At 39.9% G+C, this 19,621-nt stretch overlaps 3 protein-coding genes across 3 annotated transcripts; all 3 read right to left on the bottom strand.

Moving 5' to 3' along the window:
* Window positions 1-6,064: 6,064 nt before the first annotated feature.
* LOC141679458 (uncharacterized) lies at window positions 6,065-7,317 on the bottom strand. Its single transcript, XM_074485957.1, has 2 exons — window positions 6,862-7,317; window positions 6,065-6,802 (listed from the first exon to the last, which is right to left on the bottom strand). The coding sequence occupies exons 1-2, from the start codon at window positions 7,315-7,317 to the stop codon at window positions 6,065-6,067; spliced, it is 1,194 nt and encodes a 397-aa protein (XP_074342058.1).
* Window positions 7,318-10,411: 3,094 nt separating this feature from the next.
* On the bottom strand, window positions 10,412-11,135 carry LOC141676690 (dirigent protein-like). The gene has a single exon (XM_074482393.1). It carries the CDS (start codon window positions 11,093-11,095, stop codon window positions 10,529-10,531), a length of 567 nt encoding a protein of 188 aa, XP_074338494.1. The 5' UTR covers window positions 11,096-11,135; the 3' UTR covers window positions 10,412-10,528.
* A 2,229-nt stretch (window positions 11,136-13,364) lies between these two features.
* On the bottom strand, window positions 13,365-13,910 carry LOC141679456 (dirigent protein 5-like). Its single transcript, XM_074485956.1, has one exon. The coding sequence runs from the start codon at window positions 13,908-13,910 to the stop codon at window positions 13,365-13,367; it is 546 nt and encodes a 181-aa protein (XP_074342057.1).
* Between the last annotated feature and the right edge of the window lie 5,711 nt (window positions 13,911-19,621).

Here is a 19,621-nt window from a genome sequence, read left to right as displayed (position 1 = left end):
CGCGGAGGCGTGGAAGAAGGAGAAGGATAACCTCGAGGAGTGGGTGCCCGAGCTGGAGGGGTCAATTTCTACCTTGACCGCGGGCCGCGAGGCCGCCCTTGCTGATGCCAGGAACCTGGGGGCTAGGAACTTCATGAAAATCTTCATCAGTAAGGTTCCTGACATTGATTGGGCGGCTCTAGGCGCGGGCACAGCTAGGCACGCTGAGAAGATCAAAGCTGGAGATGGAAAGGGATTCTTAGATTGCTGAGGAGGCCCGGGTCGCAGCTGAGCAGGCCCGGGTCGCGGCTGATGAGGCTCGCAAGGAGACAGAGGTTGATAACCCTTAGATTAATTTTATTTTGGAACTAGACTTTTGACTGGGTAAGCAGGCACCCTTTTCACCTCGCGTTTGTATTTGAAATATTCTGCCTTGGGGCATAACTTATTTATCTCTTGTTTGTATAAAATTATAAGTCTTTTATGCCCGCATTTATCTTTATTGTGCTAGCTAGTTCTCTTAATTTTGGGTAAACTTACCATGCCCCTATTGACCAAAAGCTATCATAACCCTAGCCGCGTATGGAGGATGTTACACCTTCACAGCGAGCCGAGCTCATCAACTCACATCATTGTTCAATCAAATAAAATGAATGAAAATTTAAGTAGAGCAGGCTCGCACCGTTACTAACTCATAAGTGTTGTATGTGTACTTGTATTAGCGGGCCGGGCCTATGGGCTCGCATCTTATTTCTATATCTTCTTCTAGCATAACGCGACCCTGGCCATATACACATAATAGCGGGCTGGGCTCCCCGGCATGCCTTGATATGGGCTCGCATCGCGAATATCCTAAATTTTAAGTTAGTTGGTAGTCACCTCTCCCTATCTTCATCTTTAATCTGCTTTGTGCTTATTATTTTCCCAAGCGGGCTGGGGCCCAACTCGTTTCATAGACTTGTTGTGAAGCGGGCCCGGGCCCAGCTTGACTTATGATTTTAACATAATAATAAAACAACTGTTTTGTCCTCACATGGGCTCCCAAGGATGGGCTCCCCTGCTGGGTATTTTAATATATTAACAGGAGTTAAAATATCAAGGGCACATATAAATATCAATCATTTATTCATAGATGGAAAGTGAAATGAGTACATGCTTGTGGTCTCAAGGAGACACCTATATGGCACTACCCCCGAGACTTAGGAATATTTTAAGATAATACTAAGTCTGAGGAGAAATAATATTACCGATAATACTTGCGGAGGTGTTCCGCGTTCCAGGCTCTCGGGATCAACTTGTCTTGCATATCATTAAGGGGGTAGGTTCCCTCCCAGAGCACTGATTTTAACTTGTCTTGTCCTAAGTCCAATCATGTATGATGATTTAGGAATAACTTTTATGTAATCTATTTTGATTTTATTGATATTAATAAAAGACTTGTTTCGGTTTTATTGCGGGCTTTATCTATTTAAGTGTTTAAATAAGATATACCATAGTTTAGAGTAAAGCTTTTTATGGATTATGATAAGATCATAATAATGAGACCTAAAAGATGATAACTCTAAACTTAAATATTTTCTGGTCGTAGGATTATTAACTGGTAATTAGTAATCCGCAAAGATCGGTACATACTATGCTTGCTTCATTATGAAGGATGTCTGTTCTCATAGACATTTGTGTGGTGACACTATAGCTAGTATGTAGGTGCTTATTATAGAATAAGTTCACTGAACATGACTCACATAGCTGAACAACTGATCGAGTTCACTCACGTGTCAGCAGTTGTTCACATAGTGATAGTTGTACAAGTATCCTTAGACTTGAGGTCATCATAGTCATCTTGTGTACACTGAATTATTCTTTGATTTAGTTCTTAGTCTCCAGGGACAATTATAAGGGCTCTACTGGGTATAGGAATTTGTACACGAAGATAGTGTATGATCAATAAAGGATCTACCCCTTCCAGTGAAGGAAGAGAATATTCAATGCTGATCCACTTATGCTAGTTCAGGAATCTCTGGCCAAAGTGAATAAAATTAGAAAGGAGTTTCTAATTTACATTGAATAGAACTAAGCATAGTGAATGGGAAAGCAAATGATTAAATAAGATAGGCTTGACACAAGTTCCATGCCTTGTATTTAATTGTAACATTGCAGGGTAGAAGGAATTGATTGTACGGTAACTATTCACTGAATGGGTTCTTGGTATTCTAAGCAGTGAATTCGTATTATCCGGATAGTCGCGATATGCTGAGAAGTATTTTCTCACGATGTAGAATAAATATGATTAATTTATTAATTAATCATACTTAATGAATTAGAGAATTTATATAAATAATGATAAAATAGTTTTATTATTATTTATTTCTACTACCGGCTTAATATTGAACCTACAAGGTCACACCATAAAAGAGAATGGTTTAATGGTGGAGGAATTAATTAATAATGGCTGGTAATTATTTATTTGTGAAATAAATAATTAATTAACAGATTTAATAATTGATTAAATAAGATTTAATTAATTCTTAATATTATTAATTAAGAATTTATTTTTGGAAATTAAATCAAGTGAGAGAATTATTTTTCTAAAGTGTTTAGAAAAGGGATTAATGATTAAAAAGTGTTTTAATTATTAGTTAATTGGTTAATAAGAATAATCAATTAAAGGGTTAATAATAATAATATTTTATGGAAAATTTTCAGCTAAAAATTTTGCCTATAAATATACTATTATAAACCCTATTTGCAATAACCCAAATAATTAACCCTAATTCTAAAGTAGAACAAGAGGGAGGCAACTAATTCTCTCAACCTCTTCCTCCTCCATCACATTGAACTCTTGGTGGATACCGGTGGAGGGCTTCACACTTGAGGAGCAGCTGCTAGAGATTTCCGTTCATCATTCTTGGATCGCTATTAAAGACCTCCATCTTTCCATTAACGTAAAGCTTCTTAAGGTAAACATACTGAACTACGAATTAAATATTATTTTTTGCATGGATCCTGCGGAGGGTTTTGGTTTTTTTTAAGATTTAAATTTACGTTTTCGTTGCGTTTATGTGCTAAAAACCCTTCAGTATGGGTCTTCCCAATTTGCCCCAAAGACTCTGTGGCTCACCAATTTGGTGTTTGGCATGACCCGGCGCAGAACCAAATCTCCCACCTTAAAAGTCGGGCTCGAACCTTACTGTTGTAGTGCCTAGCTGTCCTCTGTTGATATGCTGCTATTCTGATCTGAGCATCTTCCCGAGTTTCTTCCATCATATCCAAATAGAGTCGATGGTTGACCTCATTTGCCTCTGAGTCATAGTTGTCCCACCGAAAAGATCCTGCCCATACCTCAACGGGCACAATAGCTCCACACCCATATACCAGAGAAAAAGGGGTCTCTCCAGTTGTAGTTCGGGGAGTCGTGTTGTAAGACCACATGACCTGGGCGAGCTCCTCCGACCATGTCTCTTTCTTCTTTTCAAGCTTTGCCTTCAAGGTGTGCTTAATAATTTTATTAACAGCCTCCGTCTACCCGTTGCTTTGGGGGTGACAAACTGCACTAAAACTCTTCTGAATCCCCAGCTGCTCACAAAATTCTCGCATTTCCTTGCTATCGAACTATTTCCCTTTGTCAGATATCAACTTGTTAGGGATACCATAGCGACACACAATGGTCCTGTGCACAAATTCCTTGAGCTTTTTTGCCGTGATAGTGGCTAGAGGCTCGGCCTCTGCCCACTTAGTGAAGTAATCTACCGCAACGACCGCATACTTGACTCCTCCTTTGGCCTTTAGGAGTTCTCCAATCAGATCAATTCCCCACACAGCGAAGGGCCAAGGGCTCATGAGGGATGTGAGGGGAGCCACGGGGCTGTTATAGTAATTGGCATATCGTTGGCACTTATCACAGTCCTGGGAGAATTCAAAGGCATCTTTTTTCATCGTTGGCCAATAGTAACCTTGACGGAGGATTTTCTGAGCAAAAGAGCTACCCCTCGAGTGATTGCCACAAATGCCTTCATGTATTTTTCTAAGGATATAATTGCACTCCTCCCCATCTATGCATTTGATGAGGGGCACACTGAACCCTCTTCTATATAGGACCCCTTCATATATCACGTAGCGGGCTGCCTTGTATTTTATCCTTCTTGCCTCATTCTTTTCATCCGGGAGTGAACCTTCTTTTATGTAGACTAAGATAGGTGTCATCCACATGGGGCCTAGGTTATCACTGAGGTTGCACACCTCGTGCTCGGGCACACTAGGCTGCCTTCGTATGTCAAGGGACATGAACCCTAGCAGACTGGCCTCGCGACGTGAGCCGAGTTTAGCTAGCACGTCCGCGCCTTCATTCTGCCTGTGCGGGATTAGATCCAGCCTCATCTCATTGAACCTTGCGATTATCCTTTGCACACACTTCAGGTAAAGCTCCGTTCTCGGCCCCTTAGCTTGGTACGCTCCGTTTATCTGATATACCATAATCATGGAGTCACTAAACACATTCAAATTATCCACCTTCATTTCCAAAGCTAGCTTGTGACCGTTGATCAGGGTCTCATATTCAGCATCATTGTTGGTTGCATGAAAGGCCAGATGGGTCGCGCGTCTGATCTTGTGCGCCTCCAGGTTGATTAACTCAATTCCAGCTCCTGCACCATCCCCATTAGAGGCTCCATCTACAAATAGGCTCCACCATGGGGTACTATTTTGACTTTCCAGCCCGACCTCCTCTGCACTAGGTATGACAACAAGGGCTCCCTGCTCCACTTCCTGGTGTGGAGGAAATTCTAGCACAAAATCAGCTAGGGCTTGGCCTTTGATTGCGGTCCTTGGCTTATAATCCACCTCGAACTGGCCGAGCTCAACCGTCCACTTCAGCATTCGACCAGAAGACTCTGGTTTGTGCATTACTTTCCTGAGGGGGTAGGAGGTTCGTACTTCTATCCCGTACACCTGAAAATAGGGCCTGAGCTTTCGGGAGGCCAGGATCAGAGCATATGCTAACTTCTCGAGGCTTGTGTACCGAGTCTCGACATCGGCTAGCCTTTTACTCACATAATATACCGGGAGCTGGATACAATCCTCCTCTCGGACTAATACCGCACTTACTGCAAAGTCAAAGACGGCCAAGTATAGGACCAGAGTCTCACCTGCCTTTGGGTTGGACAATATTGGAGGGCTGCTGAGATGCTTCTTTATGTTCTGAAAGGCTTCCTCACATTCTTCTGTCCATTCAAAATTCCTCCCCACTCCTTTAATTGCCTTGAAAAACTCCTGGCATTTATCGGAGAACTTTGAGACGAAGCGGTTTAAGGCAGCCACTCGCCCCGTTAAGCTTTGAACATCCTTCACCCGTCGAGGGGATCTCATGTCGAGTAGGGCTCGTATCTTGGCGGGGTTGGCCTCAATGTCTCTATGGTTGACAATAAATCCCAAAAACTTCCCCGATTCGATCCCAAACACACATTTCTGGGGGTTGAGCTTCATCCTGTACTCTTTTAGGATCTGAAACATTTCTTATAGGTGGTGGACATGATCCTTTGCTTCCTTTGACTTCACAAGCATATCATCTACGTAGGCCTCCATGGTTTTTCCCAACTGATGTTTGAACATCTTGTTCACCAGCCTTTGATACGTTGCCCCGGTGTTAAGGAGCCCGAAGGGCATCGCGATGTAACAGTAGAGGCCCCGATCAGTAATAAAGGAGGTGTGCTCCTGATCTGGCCCATACATGGGGATATGGTTATATCCCAAATAAGCATCCATAAAGCTAAGTTGTGCATGCCCAGCCGTGGAATCAACTAGCTGGTCGATTCGGGGTAGAGGAAAACTATCCTTCAGACAAGCTTTGTTTAGGTCGGTGAAGTCCACACATGTCCTCCATTTGCCATTTGGTTTCTTGACAAGTACTGGGTTGGCCAGCCACATGGGGTAGAAGGCTTCCCTTACAAGCCTTGCCTCCATCAGTCTATCCACCTCTTCTCTGAGGGCATCTGCCCTTTCTCCACTAATCAGCCGCCTCTTCTGTCTGACCCCCTTCTTTTTCGGGTCCAAGTTGAGCCGGTGGCACATGATCGGGTCAATCCCTATCATATCAGAGTGTGACCATGCAAAGATATCCAAATTTTCTCTCAGGAATCGGGCTAGATCTTCCCTCAGGACGTACTCTCTTTCTGCCCTCTTCCTCTTCCATGAGGACATCGCCTTCACCCGGTTCGTCCATCTCCTTTGACGCATTTTCCGACTCGGTCACCCTGAGTGCCTGGTTGTAGCAGACCCTCGATTCATATTGACAGCTCTTCAAGAAGCCTACCCCCGTGGAGGTTGGGAATTTTACCGTCATGTGATGGATCGAGGTCACCATCCTCATTGCCCTCATGAGTGGTCTGCCCACTATAACATTATAGGCACAAGGCTGATCTACAACCGTAAACATAGCGATCTGGGTGGCCACATAGGGCTCTTCTCCTATGGTCATTTGAAGCCGAATTGTCCCTTTCACTCCGATCGAGTTTCCCGTTAACCCGTATAGGTATCCACCTGTCGAGGTTAATTCTCTATCCAACAATCCTAGCTTCTTGTAGGCATCATAAGTCAAAACACCAGCCGAGCTCCTGGTATCCACCATTGCTCGGTGAACATTCACCGTCCCAATCTTCATTTTTATGACCACGACATCCGTATAAGGGTAATGCACCCATTTGGCATCGTTCTCCCTAAATACGATGTCATCAGCCTCTCTTTCAAAGAGCTCCGGTGGCCTTTGACTCAGATGGTTGATGTTGGTGAGGGGCTTATCCTTTGCTTCCCGGGCGTATCCATTGCCTTCCGGCTGTCTCCATCAATGTGACACCCACCTAGAATGATGTGAATGCTACCAGCCCGAGGTACCCTCTCTTTTTCTTCTGAGGGTGGAGGAGGGACGGTATGATAATCAGTTCTGTGCCTTCGAACCTCCTTGACAACCCACTCTGTAAGCTTCCCTTGCCTTATCAACGTCTCGATTTCATCCTTCAATTGTCTGCAATCAGTTGTATCGTGCCCCGTGTCCTCATGGTATGCGCAATACTTCGAATTATCCCTCTTGTTATAGTCTGTGAGAGGGGCTACCTTCCTGAATATCCCCTTCCCAGCATAGGTAGCATATATGTGGTCGATAGAGGCTACCAGAGGGGTGTGTGTCTGCCATTTGCTTGTATAAGGCCTCCCCGAATCTTTGTTTGTCTCTTTACCCCGGGCAGACTTTTTGGGGCTTGAGCTATGCCGATACATCTTTCTCCTCTCATCAGGGCTCGTGGACCGGTCTCTCTTATCTCGATAGTTCTCGCTGATCTTCAGCTCTCTCATTGACTTCTCTACCCTCTAGAAGGGTTCGGCTTGCTCATAGAACTCTGCCAAGGTTCTCGGCTCGCTAGCCTGAAGACTTTTCCAAAATTTTGACCCTTCTTTCAACCCCGCAATCAAGAAATTTTTGATGGTCTCCTCACTGGCCCCCTCACCTTGGGAACTTCGGCGTTGAACCGACGAAAGTATTCTGCCAGGGGCTCCCCCTCCCATTGCTTGATGTTGGCTAACGTAGCCACAAGAGGTGAGTAGTGGAGGGTGGACTGAAATTGTCTGACGAACAGGTCCTCCAATTGCCGCCATGTCATTATGCTAGCAGGTCCCAACTTGGAGAACCATTGTTGGGCACTACCTTTGAGTGATGCCGCGAAGAGTCTGCAGCGGGTCATCTCCGGCACCTGATAGACTTCCATCTCCGTGTTAAAATGTATAAGGTATTCCGCCGGGTCGGCTTCTCCGTTGAATAGAAGATCGGGGTTATGCCTAAATACCCGAGGTAGGGGGATGATCGGATAACAGCCGTGAATGGAGACAGAGCAGTTGAGTTTGGGGGCCCCCTCTTCTCTCGCTCCATCTCATCTAAGATCCTCCTCAGGTCTCTTACTCTAACAACTTCTCCTTCTCTGTCACCACCCGCGTTACTCGAATGGTGTGAGCCTTGAGGTCGCTCGCGGCATCCCCCTCCTCCAGCTCGCACTTGTGACTCCTCTTCACAATTGTCTCTACGTCTACGTCGCTCCTCCCTCCTGGGCGAGGTGCGCTGACGTCTTTCTGGAGGGGTCGCTGCACGCTCTCTTTTTGAGCCTCTCTGATCCACAGGCTCTTTTTCTTCTCTCTCTTTCTTGCAATTCTCTAACTTAAACCTGAGGTCATGCTCACTTAGCTTCTTACCCACACGGTCTAGCACGCTAGTCGACCTTGCCTCAGACGAAGTTGGCTTCTGCCCCGATCTCTTAGAGATCTGGCTGCCTCGCTCATCATGACCTTGGGGTATGTCTTCCTTTTCATGCGATACCTCTTTCTTTTGATTGGTCTCAATTGCCGCGTCGTAAAAATCGTGGATCAGCCTCTTTTGAGGACCTTTGCCCTTCCAACTACGCTGAGAGACCTTGAGGCGGCGTGCCTTATACTTGGCGTTCCGGCCCGAGCTTCTCTCTACCCTTGACATCTGGGCGTTAATCTCGTTCATCTGATCGGCTAGTCCTTCGAGGTATGTCATGACCGCCTGCCCGTCAACGGTTGCGATTGGTGGAGGTGGCGCCTGATTCTCTGGGGGCGTGTGCTCAACTCGTTCTGGCCCTTCTTCTTGCCCCCGCTTCCTGATGTCGCCGCTTGTTTGCCTTCTTTGGTCATCTCTTCTCCCTAAGATGAAAAGCCCCCCTCCTTCTAGCGCCAATTGTTATAGGGAGAATTTCGTATAACGGTGTTTTGGAGGTTAATGGGTGGACAAGGATTAAGGACGGTGTTTGAAGGCGGAGGAAGGTTATTTTGTGGTGGTGGTTGAGCTTGTATGTTGACTCCTTCAGAAAAAATAGGGTTTGTTATTCTCTATCAAGTGTCGACTCATGTCTCATACAAGTGCCTACGTACCCTATTTATATGGATCAAACCTCACGAAGTTCTTGGGGAACAAGTCACGTAGGCTAGGGTTAGGGTTCTCCAACCCGTGCAGCCCAAGCCCATGATAAAGTCAGGCCTTCAGACAATTAGTCACGTAAATCTCGACCGGCTTCACACGCTTCCTACAATCTCGCGGCATCTCCGCATTTCTTCCCGTAATTGTAGGAATAAGCCGTGTCGGCCCCGAAATCTACGAGCAACTCAATCATCTATGAGTCACTGTCCATATTGCACACAAAGTCCTTTGATGCGGGCCAGTTTGGTCACCTCGGCCCGCACCGCCTTCCTTTTCAATTAATAAATACAATATTACCTCTGTTTTAATAAGATGTGGGCTCATGGGCCAAGCCCGCGTGTAGGCACCTGAGCCCAGCCCGCGTGTAGGCATCTGAACCCAACCCAATTTGTAAGCACCTGAGCCCAGCCCGCACATCACGAGCCCAGCTCATACATCATGAGCCCAGCCCGCACATCACGAGCCCAGCTCACACATCTCGAGCCCAGCTCGCGTGTGCTAGCTCAAATCACATGACATATCTATGGGTGCCCCAAAAATAAGGCATTTGATGAATATCATAACATTTTAAGGCATGTTTAGGACAATCTTGGTCTTGGAGCTAGTGTTTTGATCAATTACCTTATATTTTGATTTATGGCATGATTTAAGGCATCTCTTGCTCTAAATCCCTAGCATGTATTTTTTTCCCAATAATATTTAAAAAAATATATATTTTTAAATATACTATTCAATTTAGATATCTTTCATCAGGGGTGAGAAAACTAAAACCGGAAAACTGAAACTGAACCGAAAAATTGAGAAATCATACTGAAAAATATCGAAACTGATAAAAATTGAAAAAAATTCTTAACCGAACCGATATAATGATCGGGTTACGGTTTCGGTTTCACCCGAAAAACCGAACTCAAAACCAAACCACTTATAATATTTATTAATTTATTAAATTTTTTTATGTATGATATACTACTAAATATATATAATAAATTATTTACAATACATCATCTTCGTGGTGGAAATAAACCAGTACCCCTTGCTATCTTGACTCTTATATCTTTATTGGACATATATACATCACCGTTAACCGTTTTTGTTGTTGTTCTGTTTATGTTATCAATTATTTTCTTAATTTTTAGATTAAAAAATTAATGGACTCTATATAATGGTAAAATGACGGTAAATCTTTCTTATAATTATATAAAATTTTGATTTTTAAAATTAAAAACTGAAAAAAAAATATTTGAAACCGACATACAATTAACCGAACACAAAAAAACCCTTTTCACGGTTCAGTTTCAATCATGAGATAGAAACTGAATTAACGGTTTGTTAACGATTTTGGATAAAAACCGAACCGAATCGGTACGCCCGTCTTTCATAGTTGAGATATCTTTAGAAAAAAACGTAATGTAGACAGGGCACTCTGCATTCGGCTGTATAATAAACATCATACAGATCATGTATATAAACGGAGCAGTTGTACTATTAAAGGAACAAGCTTTCATATGGTGGAATTTGTCCACATCAAATACAATCGAAATAGAAAAGAAAAAGTAGATATCATCAAAAAAAAGGACATCAAAGTGACCAACATTCATACAACTTAATATCAGCCTTGAGCCTGAAATAGACTTCACCTTCATATGCATCAGTCATCAATGTAGCTATTCCTCGTGTCATAAAAAAATCTCCAGTTCCGCCAATCACCGATATGTCTCTAGTCTTGTTCATCAACGGATCAGCTCCTGCAAAATTAATACTTCCTTTGTGTTGCGTCGAATTGAACACCATCGAAAAGCCTAGCCATGCTGTGAATATTTCTTTTTTATCATACATGTAAAATCCTTGTGCTCGACCAACTGGTGGAGAATGCAGATTATTGTCTAGTGTTACAGGGTCATCGAAAACGACAACGTTGCCGAAATGGTTCTGTCCGGCTAAGATTGTCATGTTTCCTCCTGCAGGTGCACCTACAATTGTTGCAGTTGCGTTTTTAGCATTATGACCATTGTAAATAATGTCGTGGAAATAAAAGATCAATCTTTTACAGGGTTTGTGGGATCGGATTTTTCGACTATGCGCTGCGGAAAATCCGATGAGGAAGAGGAAGAAGAAAAGGGAAAGAAGAAGTGCTTGAGTTCTCATGGCTAAGAGGCTTGTTTGAGAGAGTATAAAAATGATATGATCATACCTTCTCTTTATATAAGGATTCTGTATAGGATTTTCAATTATGTTAATCTAATTTGGACAAATAAAAAAGTAGGAAAAATTGGACCAATGGCTTGACTTTGAAGGCAAGATAATCATTAATTAATTGACGAATGCTGAAAATAGTGAGGCACAGAGAGAGTGCAAAGGCAAAAGCTCTCTCTGCCAGACTTGTCATATTGGGTTAACTTAAAATTGAAGACTGAGATAATCATTTGATGCAGTCGACATAAAAGTGTATAAATCCAACTGAAAAAGAAGGGGCATTTTTGAAAAATAGGTCTGTGAAAATATAGTTATTTAAAAAAAACAAAATACCTTTTATTTGTAAAAATATTATTTCAATTTTTTTAATAAAATACGGTTTCTGCAACTAGATGCACTAAATGCAATTTCGACGAGTTTCCACACCTTCATGCAACTGAAAATACTCGACACGGCTAGGATTAATTTTGGTTGCACCATATTTACAAATATTTTTAGAAGATAGTAAAATTTTAAAAAAAAACTTGAAAGATTAGTACTTTTGATAATTTCTCAAAAGAAAATAAAGTGATTTTAAATATATTTTTTTCTTTATATTTGTTTTTTCTTTTTTCAAAAAAGGAAAATAATTAAATAATAAAAAGGTTTACGGCATTTACACATAAAATCGAAATGAAATAAACGCATAATCATATCGCTATTGAATCATTACTCTTGAATAGGTAGCTAAACGGTTTTTTTTGAAGAGATGTACAATTGTTTCGGGAAGTCGACCATAGATGAATCATCGTAAAACTCTTATCGGTGAATCAATAACATAAAAATCCCGTAAATCTGTAATCATGGACATTATAAACAACGAGGAAAATTAAAATAAAAACCAAACTCTCATCGATAAGGAAAGACTAAACAAAGTTTAAATAAATTGAGAAGTTATTGAAGAAAAAAAATTAATCAAGAAAAATAAATAAAAAAGAAAGGATTGAAATATTCAGCCTATAAAAATTGATGGAAGTCCCTAGTAAATTCTTTGAGACGGCTGCTATGAGAATTTAGAAGTTTTACTGCTACTGTACATGGGTAACCTGCATTACACTACACTCCACATTATCGTAAATTAAATTTTGTGAGTAAAAAATTAATATCTTAAGGTTATTAAATAGGAAAAATAATTGTATAGGTAAGCCAAACCCTTGTGTTCGACTGTGAGATTGTCTGAACATCTATTTGTACAGTACAATAATTAGTTTTGCTTTAGCTGGCCATAACCACCAAAACAAACTCGTCCCCACGTCGCACGGTCGCTCGCATTATACTAAATTTATTACTTTACCTTAATAATTAATTAATTACGTTTATAGCAATGAAAGAATGGGATAGCCGGATAGGTAGGGTGAATTACTTTACCTTGTCTCCTGTGCATTATTCAATTTGCCTCCTTTTTATTGTTAGGGTATGTAGCACAGCAATTAACCTGTTGATTGACTTGAAATCTTTGGCTATGTCGATATGTTAGGTTAACCAGATTTTTGTATGTTGTGTTAGCTTTAGCTTGTAACCAACTACAATTACATCTACCCTAACAAAGCTAAGATCTTCACTTGTCCTGGGATATCATATACCTGCTCTCCCTTGCTTTAGATCTCTTGTTGTTGTTGTTAATAAGATCGAGTTCGAACACAAACAATCGAGAAAGTAGGAGAATTTAAATAATCTCATTACATTTTCTACGAAACTTTTAGTCTTTTCGTTCATATGTACGTACATCTCGTTATATGCTCTACGAAGGTTTTAATTTTTTCCTCCGAGAAACAATTGGATACTAATTCTTCCATGAATAATTTTACCTACAGGGGAAGAGTGCTTTTGAATGGAATCCCCTGTTAAGCTAAGATTGCCTTGTATGAACTTTTGTACAATGTGTAAAACCTATAATTTCACATATACATTATTCAAAGTATGAAGAAAGCAGTATCTAAGCAATCATAAAAATAGCAAAATTTGACTAGTGTATCTTGTTACATTTTAAGCTGATTTATGTAAAATTAAACATTAATATATTTGTATAGTACTTGATAGAGATTAGTGAATCTGTCCACAAAAAGGTAATGGTTACTTATTACATCATTAGAAATTCAACCATTACATGCCTGTTGAGACAAGCGCAGTTAGTGAAGTAAACATGTTAACTTCACTGTCCAAGCTCTATAGACAGAGCTCTTTAATAGCATTCATACAACTTTATGTCCATCTTTATTCGAAAATATGAAAAACCCTCAAAAGTATCAGTACTAAAAGTTGCGATTCCACGTGTCATAAAGAAATCCCCAGTCCCTCCAACAACAGAAAGATCCCTAGTTTTTGCGTCCATAATATCAGCACCCATGATGTTTATGGTACCAACGTGTTCAGTTGAATTGAAGACCAATGTGAAGGAAAACCAAGCATTGTATGTGCTTTTCATGTCGTAAAAATAGAAGCCCTGAGCTCGTGCCACAGGTGAAGACAGAAGATTTTGATCTTTCGTCATAGGATCATCAAAGATTACCAGCAATCCGAATTTGAAATCGCCAAAGTGGCCAGTTGCATTTGTGACAACTGCAGCTGTTGCATTTTCAGTGTTTGTGCCATTGAACATGACCTCGTGGAAATATAGAACAAGTCGCTTGCATGGCTCATGTTCCTTCATGGTAATCTTTGCATTAGCACATAACAAACAGGACATTAGAAAGAAAATGCAACAAGATTTCTTAACAATTCCTTCCATCTGGTAACTAGATGTATACTATGAAAAGTGTCTAAGTTTATTAAACCTTGTAGCTTGTGAGTGAACTCCTAACTTTCTTCAGCTACTATATATAACACAAAATATATGCTTCCATTTGTCTGATATCTGCAAGCAGAGTTCGATAAAGTTTATCAGAGAATAAAGTCCATTACTCACCTACCAAAACTTCATTGTCATCTACATGCACCTATCTTTATTCTTAATATAATGGTCGACTGATTTCAGTATCAGTACTCTTGAGAGACAATTTTACGTTTGAAAACAGGAATCAATAGAGAAAGATACTACTCACTCTCTTCCAAAGATGCACAGTAACAGTATAGCTTAACCTTTGCAAATTTGCAATATAGGGAGGATTTGTTGATAGACTAGTGATAAAAGGCTATATCCCTTCCATTTAACAAGGTCATGGATTAGGGGCTCGTACTAACAACACCACTTTCCATTCTAGAAAAATACCGAAAATTGTGATTAACGCAAACACACACTGCCATAGAGTGTTTTAACTTGCAGTGATTGTAGTATTTAAAGTTAGTAACTTGGTGAGCCATTTAATATACTAAAAAGAAAAATTGCTTCCTTTTCAGGTAAAACAATGTTGCCTTAGAAGTTAGAATAATAATCTAGCTCAAAGAAATAAATATAAGGAATTAACATGCAAATAAAATCAATTAGCAAACGAATGTGGTTGCTCCGTTAAGCTACTGATGAAATTAGTAATTGATATCTGAACAAGATGCTATGTACAAAACAGAGTTTGATACTCTCAAACATTTTAAGAGTAGCTGAATAGGAATAATTAGAGTCAGTATGTAACAAAGAGAAGCTTGTTGTAAAATACTAGCTATAACAGTATTATATCGAACCTCTGTAAAAGTAAATATAGCAGAAAGGGAGAAAGAGAGCAGACTAGAGAGATGAAAACTGCTTGAGTGTGTTTTTCATCATTCCGAAGAAGACTATTTACAGCCAAAACAAGTAACATAGAATTTAATGCAATGCAAATATTTTCAAGTCTAAGCCTAGCCTTACTATTTAATGTTTGAAAATTACAATCAATTTACAACACTTCCCTTTGATTGTTATTTTAAAATGGATCATAGACTGCCTCGTTAAAACCTTGTCAAAGAAAAACCTCATGGGATAAAAACTTTGACGAAGGAAAAAGAGTACAATCTCCCCTCGGAAAAAACTAATCATTCTCCGAAGTTTTGTTGTAACAAATCCTTGAGTCGACGCATTCCAATGTTATGCCGTAACTTCCCAAATGTTGAATTCGGTAATGATTTCGTGAATAAATCAGCAAGGTTGTCACATGACCGAATTTGTTGTACATCAATTTCACCATTCTTTTGAAGTTCATGAGTGTAGAAGAATTTTGGTGAAATGTGCTTCATTCTGTCTCCTTTGATATATCCTTCCTTGAGTTGATCAATGCATGCAGTGTTATCCTCAAACATAACGGTAGGACTTCTAGTGATGTCTTGTAATCCACATGATTCCTGAATATTCTTGATGATAGACCGCAACCAAACACATTCTCTACTGGCTTTATGAATCGCAATGAGTTCTGAGTGATTTGTTGAGGTTGCCACTGTAGTTTGCTTTGTAGATTTCCAGGAAATGGCTGTACCGCAATATGTAAACAAATATCCAGTTTGTGATTTGCCAAAATGAGGATCTGACAAATATCCAGCGTCTGCATATCCAATCAGCTGAGATGTTGAGTTTTTCGGGAAGAATAACCCAAAATCAATTGTTCCACGAAGATAACGAAATATATGCTTGATCCCATTCCAATACCTGTCCATTGGAGCAGAGCTAAATCTAGCCAATAAATTCACAGCAAATGCAATATCTGGCCTTGTATTATTTGCAAGATACATAAGTGCACCAATTGCTCCAAGATATGGGATTTTAGGGCTGAGAACTTCTTCATCATCTTCTCGTGGTCGAAATATATCTTTATCAGGCTCTAAAGATCCAACCACCATTGGAGTAGTCAATGATAGAGATTTATCCATGTAAAATCTGTTCAAAACCTTTTTAGTATATGTAGATTGGTGGAGGAAAATTTCCGATGACAAGTGCTCGACTTGTATACCAAGGCAATATTTTGTCCTTCCAAGATCTTTCATTTCAAATTCTGTCTTTAGGTATATGACAACTTTATCAACCTCTGTAGCTGTTCCTACAAGGTTTAAATCATCCACATATACAGCAATAATCACAAAATCAGATTGTGATTTTTTGATAAAAACACATGGAGAAATTTGATTACTAATATACCCATTCTTTTGTAAATAACGACTAAGTCTGTTATACCACATACGACCAGACTGTTTCAGTCCATACAATGATCGTTGAAGTTTAATGGAATATATATGATGAGGTTTCTTGAACTCGTCCATTTTTAACCCTTCTGGGATTTTCATAAAAATTTCACTATCAAGTGAACCGTACAGGTATGCAGTAACGACGTCCATAAGACGTGTTTCCAATTTTTCTTTAGATGCCATACCTAATATAAAACGAAAAGTAATTCCATCCATCACTGGCGAGTATGTCTCTTGATAATCAATGCCAGGCCTTTGAGAAAACCCCTGTGCTACAAGTCGGGCTTTATATCTCATAATTTCATTCTTTTCATTTCGTTTTCTTATGAATACCCATTTATTTCCAACAGGGTTCACACCGATTGGTGTTTGGACAACATGTCCAAATACTTCTCTTTTACGCAGTGAATTTAATTCTGTTTGGATTGCGTCTTTCCATTTTGGCCAGTCTTTTCTTCGACGGCATTCATCCACACTTTGTGGTTCAGGATCAGAATTTATGTCTACATCCAATGCTGCGGAATACACAAATACATCATCAATTATGGCTTTACTTCGATCCCATAATTTCATATCATGCACATAATTTATTGAAATTTCATGATTGTTTAATCCCGTATCTTCAGGAGATAATACCACTTCAGGGGTATTTACTTTTTCTGGAGCATGTGCCACTTCAGGGGCAATTTTCTTTATTTTTCTTTTTCGTGGTGCAACATCTTTTGCACCGACCGGTCTACCACGCTTCAGGCGTGGCTTTGATTCTATAACCAATTCTTTTGTATCTGATTTTTGAATTGGTATATGTATTCTAGCTGGAGTATTTACTGCAGGTATATGAGATTTAGTTATATTTCTAGAATCGTTAAATGCGTCAGGCATTTGGTTTGCGATATTTTGCATATGAATAATTCTTTTAACTCCAAGTTCGCATTGACCGGTACGTGGATCCAGAAAATATAATTCTGACGCATTCCATGTTATTTTAGGATTAACTTTATTTGAATGTTTATCTCCCCCTAAGGGAGGAAACATAGACTCATCAAAATGACAATCTGCATATCTTGCGGTAAATAAGTCTCCGGTTAGAGGCTCCAGATATCTAATCATAGATGTGGAATCAAAACCAACGTAGATACCTATTCTTCTTTGAGCTCCCATCTTCGATCTTTGTGGTGGAGCAATCGGTACATATACAGCACATCCAAAAATTTTGAAGTGAGAAATATTAGGAACTTGACCAAGTACCAGTTGTAGCGGAGAATGTTGGTTGTAGGAAGTTGGTCTAATAATAACAAATGTCTGATCGTTCAGTACCTATTACATATTACAGATCTATTTAAATTTATTATGGAAGAGACGGTCAAGAATGATATAGAATCACGACATCACATTAATAAAATAAATAAATTAGTATATATCAAATGACTTGCCTTTCTCTCTTTACTAATGTTGAGGACAATGAGCTCAACCTGTTCATCAGAAAACCCATTGCAAGAGGCTAGAGCTTCAGTTAGAGGCATTTTGCAGGAAAGGGAAAGCACTACAGTACCAAAAATATTTCCAACGCAGGCTGTGATCAACCCGAAGCCCCTGTATTGTGGCTACAATTGTTTTCAGTCCACTCGAAACAAAGTACGGCGGGAGGAAGAATCCGGTTACAAGATCCTCAACCTTTTCCACTAGTGCAGCTGCTAGTGGCCCATTCTTTGGAACAAGAATTTCCATCACAAAAGCTCCAAACATTGCATGAATTTCAATAGCATCGGTAACAAACCCTGCTCCAAGTACAATTGCTAATGTAGCAAAAATATATGTCTCATCCACCGGTTCATCTTTGCCTATCCATCTGAATATTCGCGGGATAATGAGAAATGTATTAAGGGAACTGCTATTCATCACTAGCCGTTTTGGGACTACTATTGTGCTACGGATAACTATGACATAAGCTTGTATGCTGATTGGCACAATCTTCAAAAATAAGTTGTTAGGAAATTAATGAAGTCTTGTCCCCTTTATGTAGTGGTCTCATCCTTTCTTTTGAAATAATGCAGTTGTATGAATATTGGTTGAGAAACAGTTTTCACCCTGCATCTAATTTTAATCATTTTGGTTCTATCATTAGCTTGATTTGTTATCTTCCTTTCTTGAATTACATTTATTATCATGGTATTAGAGCCATCAAGTACTCTATAATTGATACAGTTTTTTTGAGTCTGTCTATTGATTGAAGGTGTTTATCTAACATCTTGTTTTTCTCAGATCTAGTTATCAAGCTGAGTCCTTTTTTCAAAAAAGGTGTGTTATTTTTACCAACTGAGTTAAATCTTCTTTGAGTGATAATGACCACTTCTAGTAACAATGCCAGTACCAATACTCGTCTATCCTTCCAAGATATGGTTAATCCATTGTTCCTTCATCCTTTAGACAATCCCAGTTCTATTCAAGTGGAAAAGCTTCAAGGAAGCTCAGACTACAGAGCATGCAAACGTTCTATGGAAATCAGCTTGTCTTCCAAACGAAAGCTAAGGTTAGTCAAAGGAACGGTGCATTTTCCCTCTGATGATGCAGTTAAGGCCGAGATGTGGCATGTGATAACATGGTAATCCCTTGGATATACTCTAATCTTTCACCTTCTATTTGTAAATATGTTATCTATATGCACACTTCGAAAGAAATTTGGAATAATCTTGATGTTCATTTCTCACTCACAAATGGCTCTCGAAAGTTCAAATTGAACAAGAGTGTATATGAAATCAAACAAAACAACATGTATATAACTGATTATTATACATCTCTCAAAACGGTCTGGGAATAGTTTGATGCTATGAATGTGCTACCTACCATAACTGCACCTACTCTTTAAGTTGTAAAATTACTAAGTGAAATTGAGGTTCAAAAGGAGGAGTCCAAATTATTTCAATTTTTAAATGGTCTTAGTGACGTATATTCTCCTCAAAGGAGTCAGATTTTGATTACCACACCACTGCCTAGTGTGGAGACTGCTACTGCTATGCTCCATCAAGAGAAAGCCCATTGAGATCTCTTGACTGCAAACAAAGACACAGACCATGAAATGCTAGCAATGTATAGCAAAGGGCAGCCGCCAAAAATCTACAATTGCACAACCTGTGGAGGAAAGGGACATACAGATGATAAATGTTGGTCTGTTGTTGGATATCCAAAACGGCACTTACAATATAAGGGACCTGGAGCTACACCACTGCAGAAGCCAATACTTAGAAGTAATACCGGAAATATGGGACCTTTAAGAGGAAAGTGGTCAAGCAACAACAGGCAACAACCTTTTAAAACTGCTAATGCAGCTCAAACTTCAGATTCATGTGTATATGG

Source organism: Apium graveolens, chromosome 8 (assembly GCF_009905375.1).
Source record: "Apium graveolens cultivar Ventura chromosome 8, ASM990537v1, whole genome shotgun sequence".
Classification (NCBI taxonomy): Eukaryota; Viridiplantae; Streptophyta; class Magnoliopsida; order Apiales; family Apiaceae; genus Apium; species Apium graveolens.
The sequence above is the reverse complement of the archived record's forward strand: the minus strand, read 5'-3'. Positions and strand labels throughout refer to the sequence as shown.

What these genes read in the sequence shown, in the direction of transcription:
- LOC141679456 (XM_074485956.1), bottom strand. Translation starts at nt 13,910, where the DNA reads ATGGAAGGAATTGTTAAGAAATCTTGTTGCATTTTCTTTCTAATGTCC.
- LOC141676690 (XM_074482393.1), bottom strand. Translation starts at nt 11,095, where the DNA reads ATGAGAACTCAAGCACTTCTTCTTTCCCTTTTCTTCTTCCTCTTCCTC.
- LOC141679458 (XM_074485957.1), bottom strand. Translation starts at nt 7,317, where the DNA reads ATGAGAGAGCTGAAGATCAGCGAGAACTATCGAGATAAGAGAGACCGG. An exon ending in CCTCAGAAGAAAAAGAGAGG is followed by an intron (nt 6,803 to 6,861) that starts GTACCTCGGGCT and finishes TGATGGAGACAG; the next exon opens with CCGGAAGGCAATGGATACGC.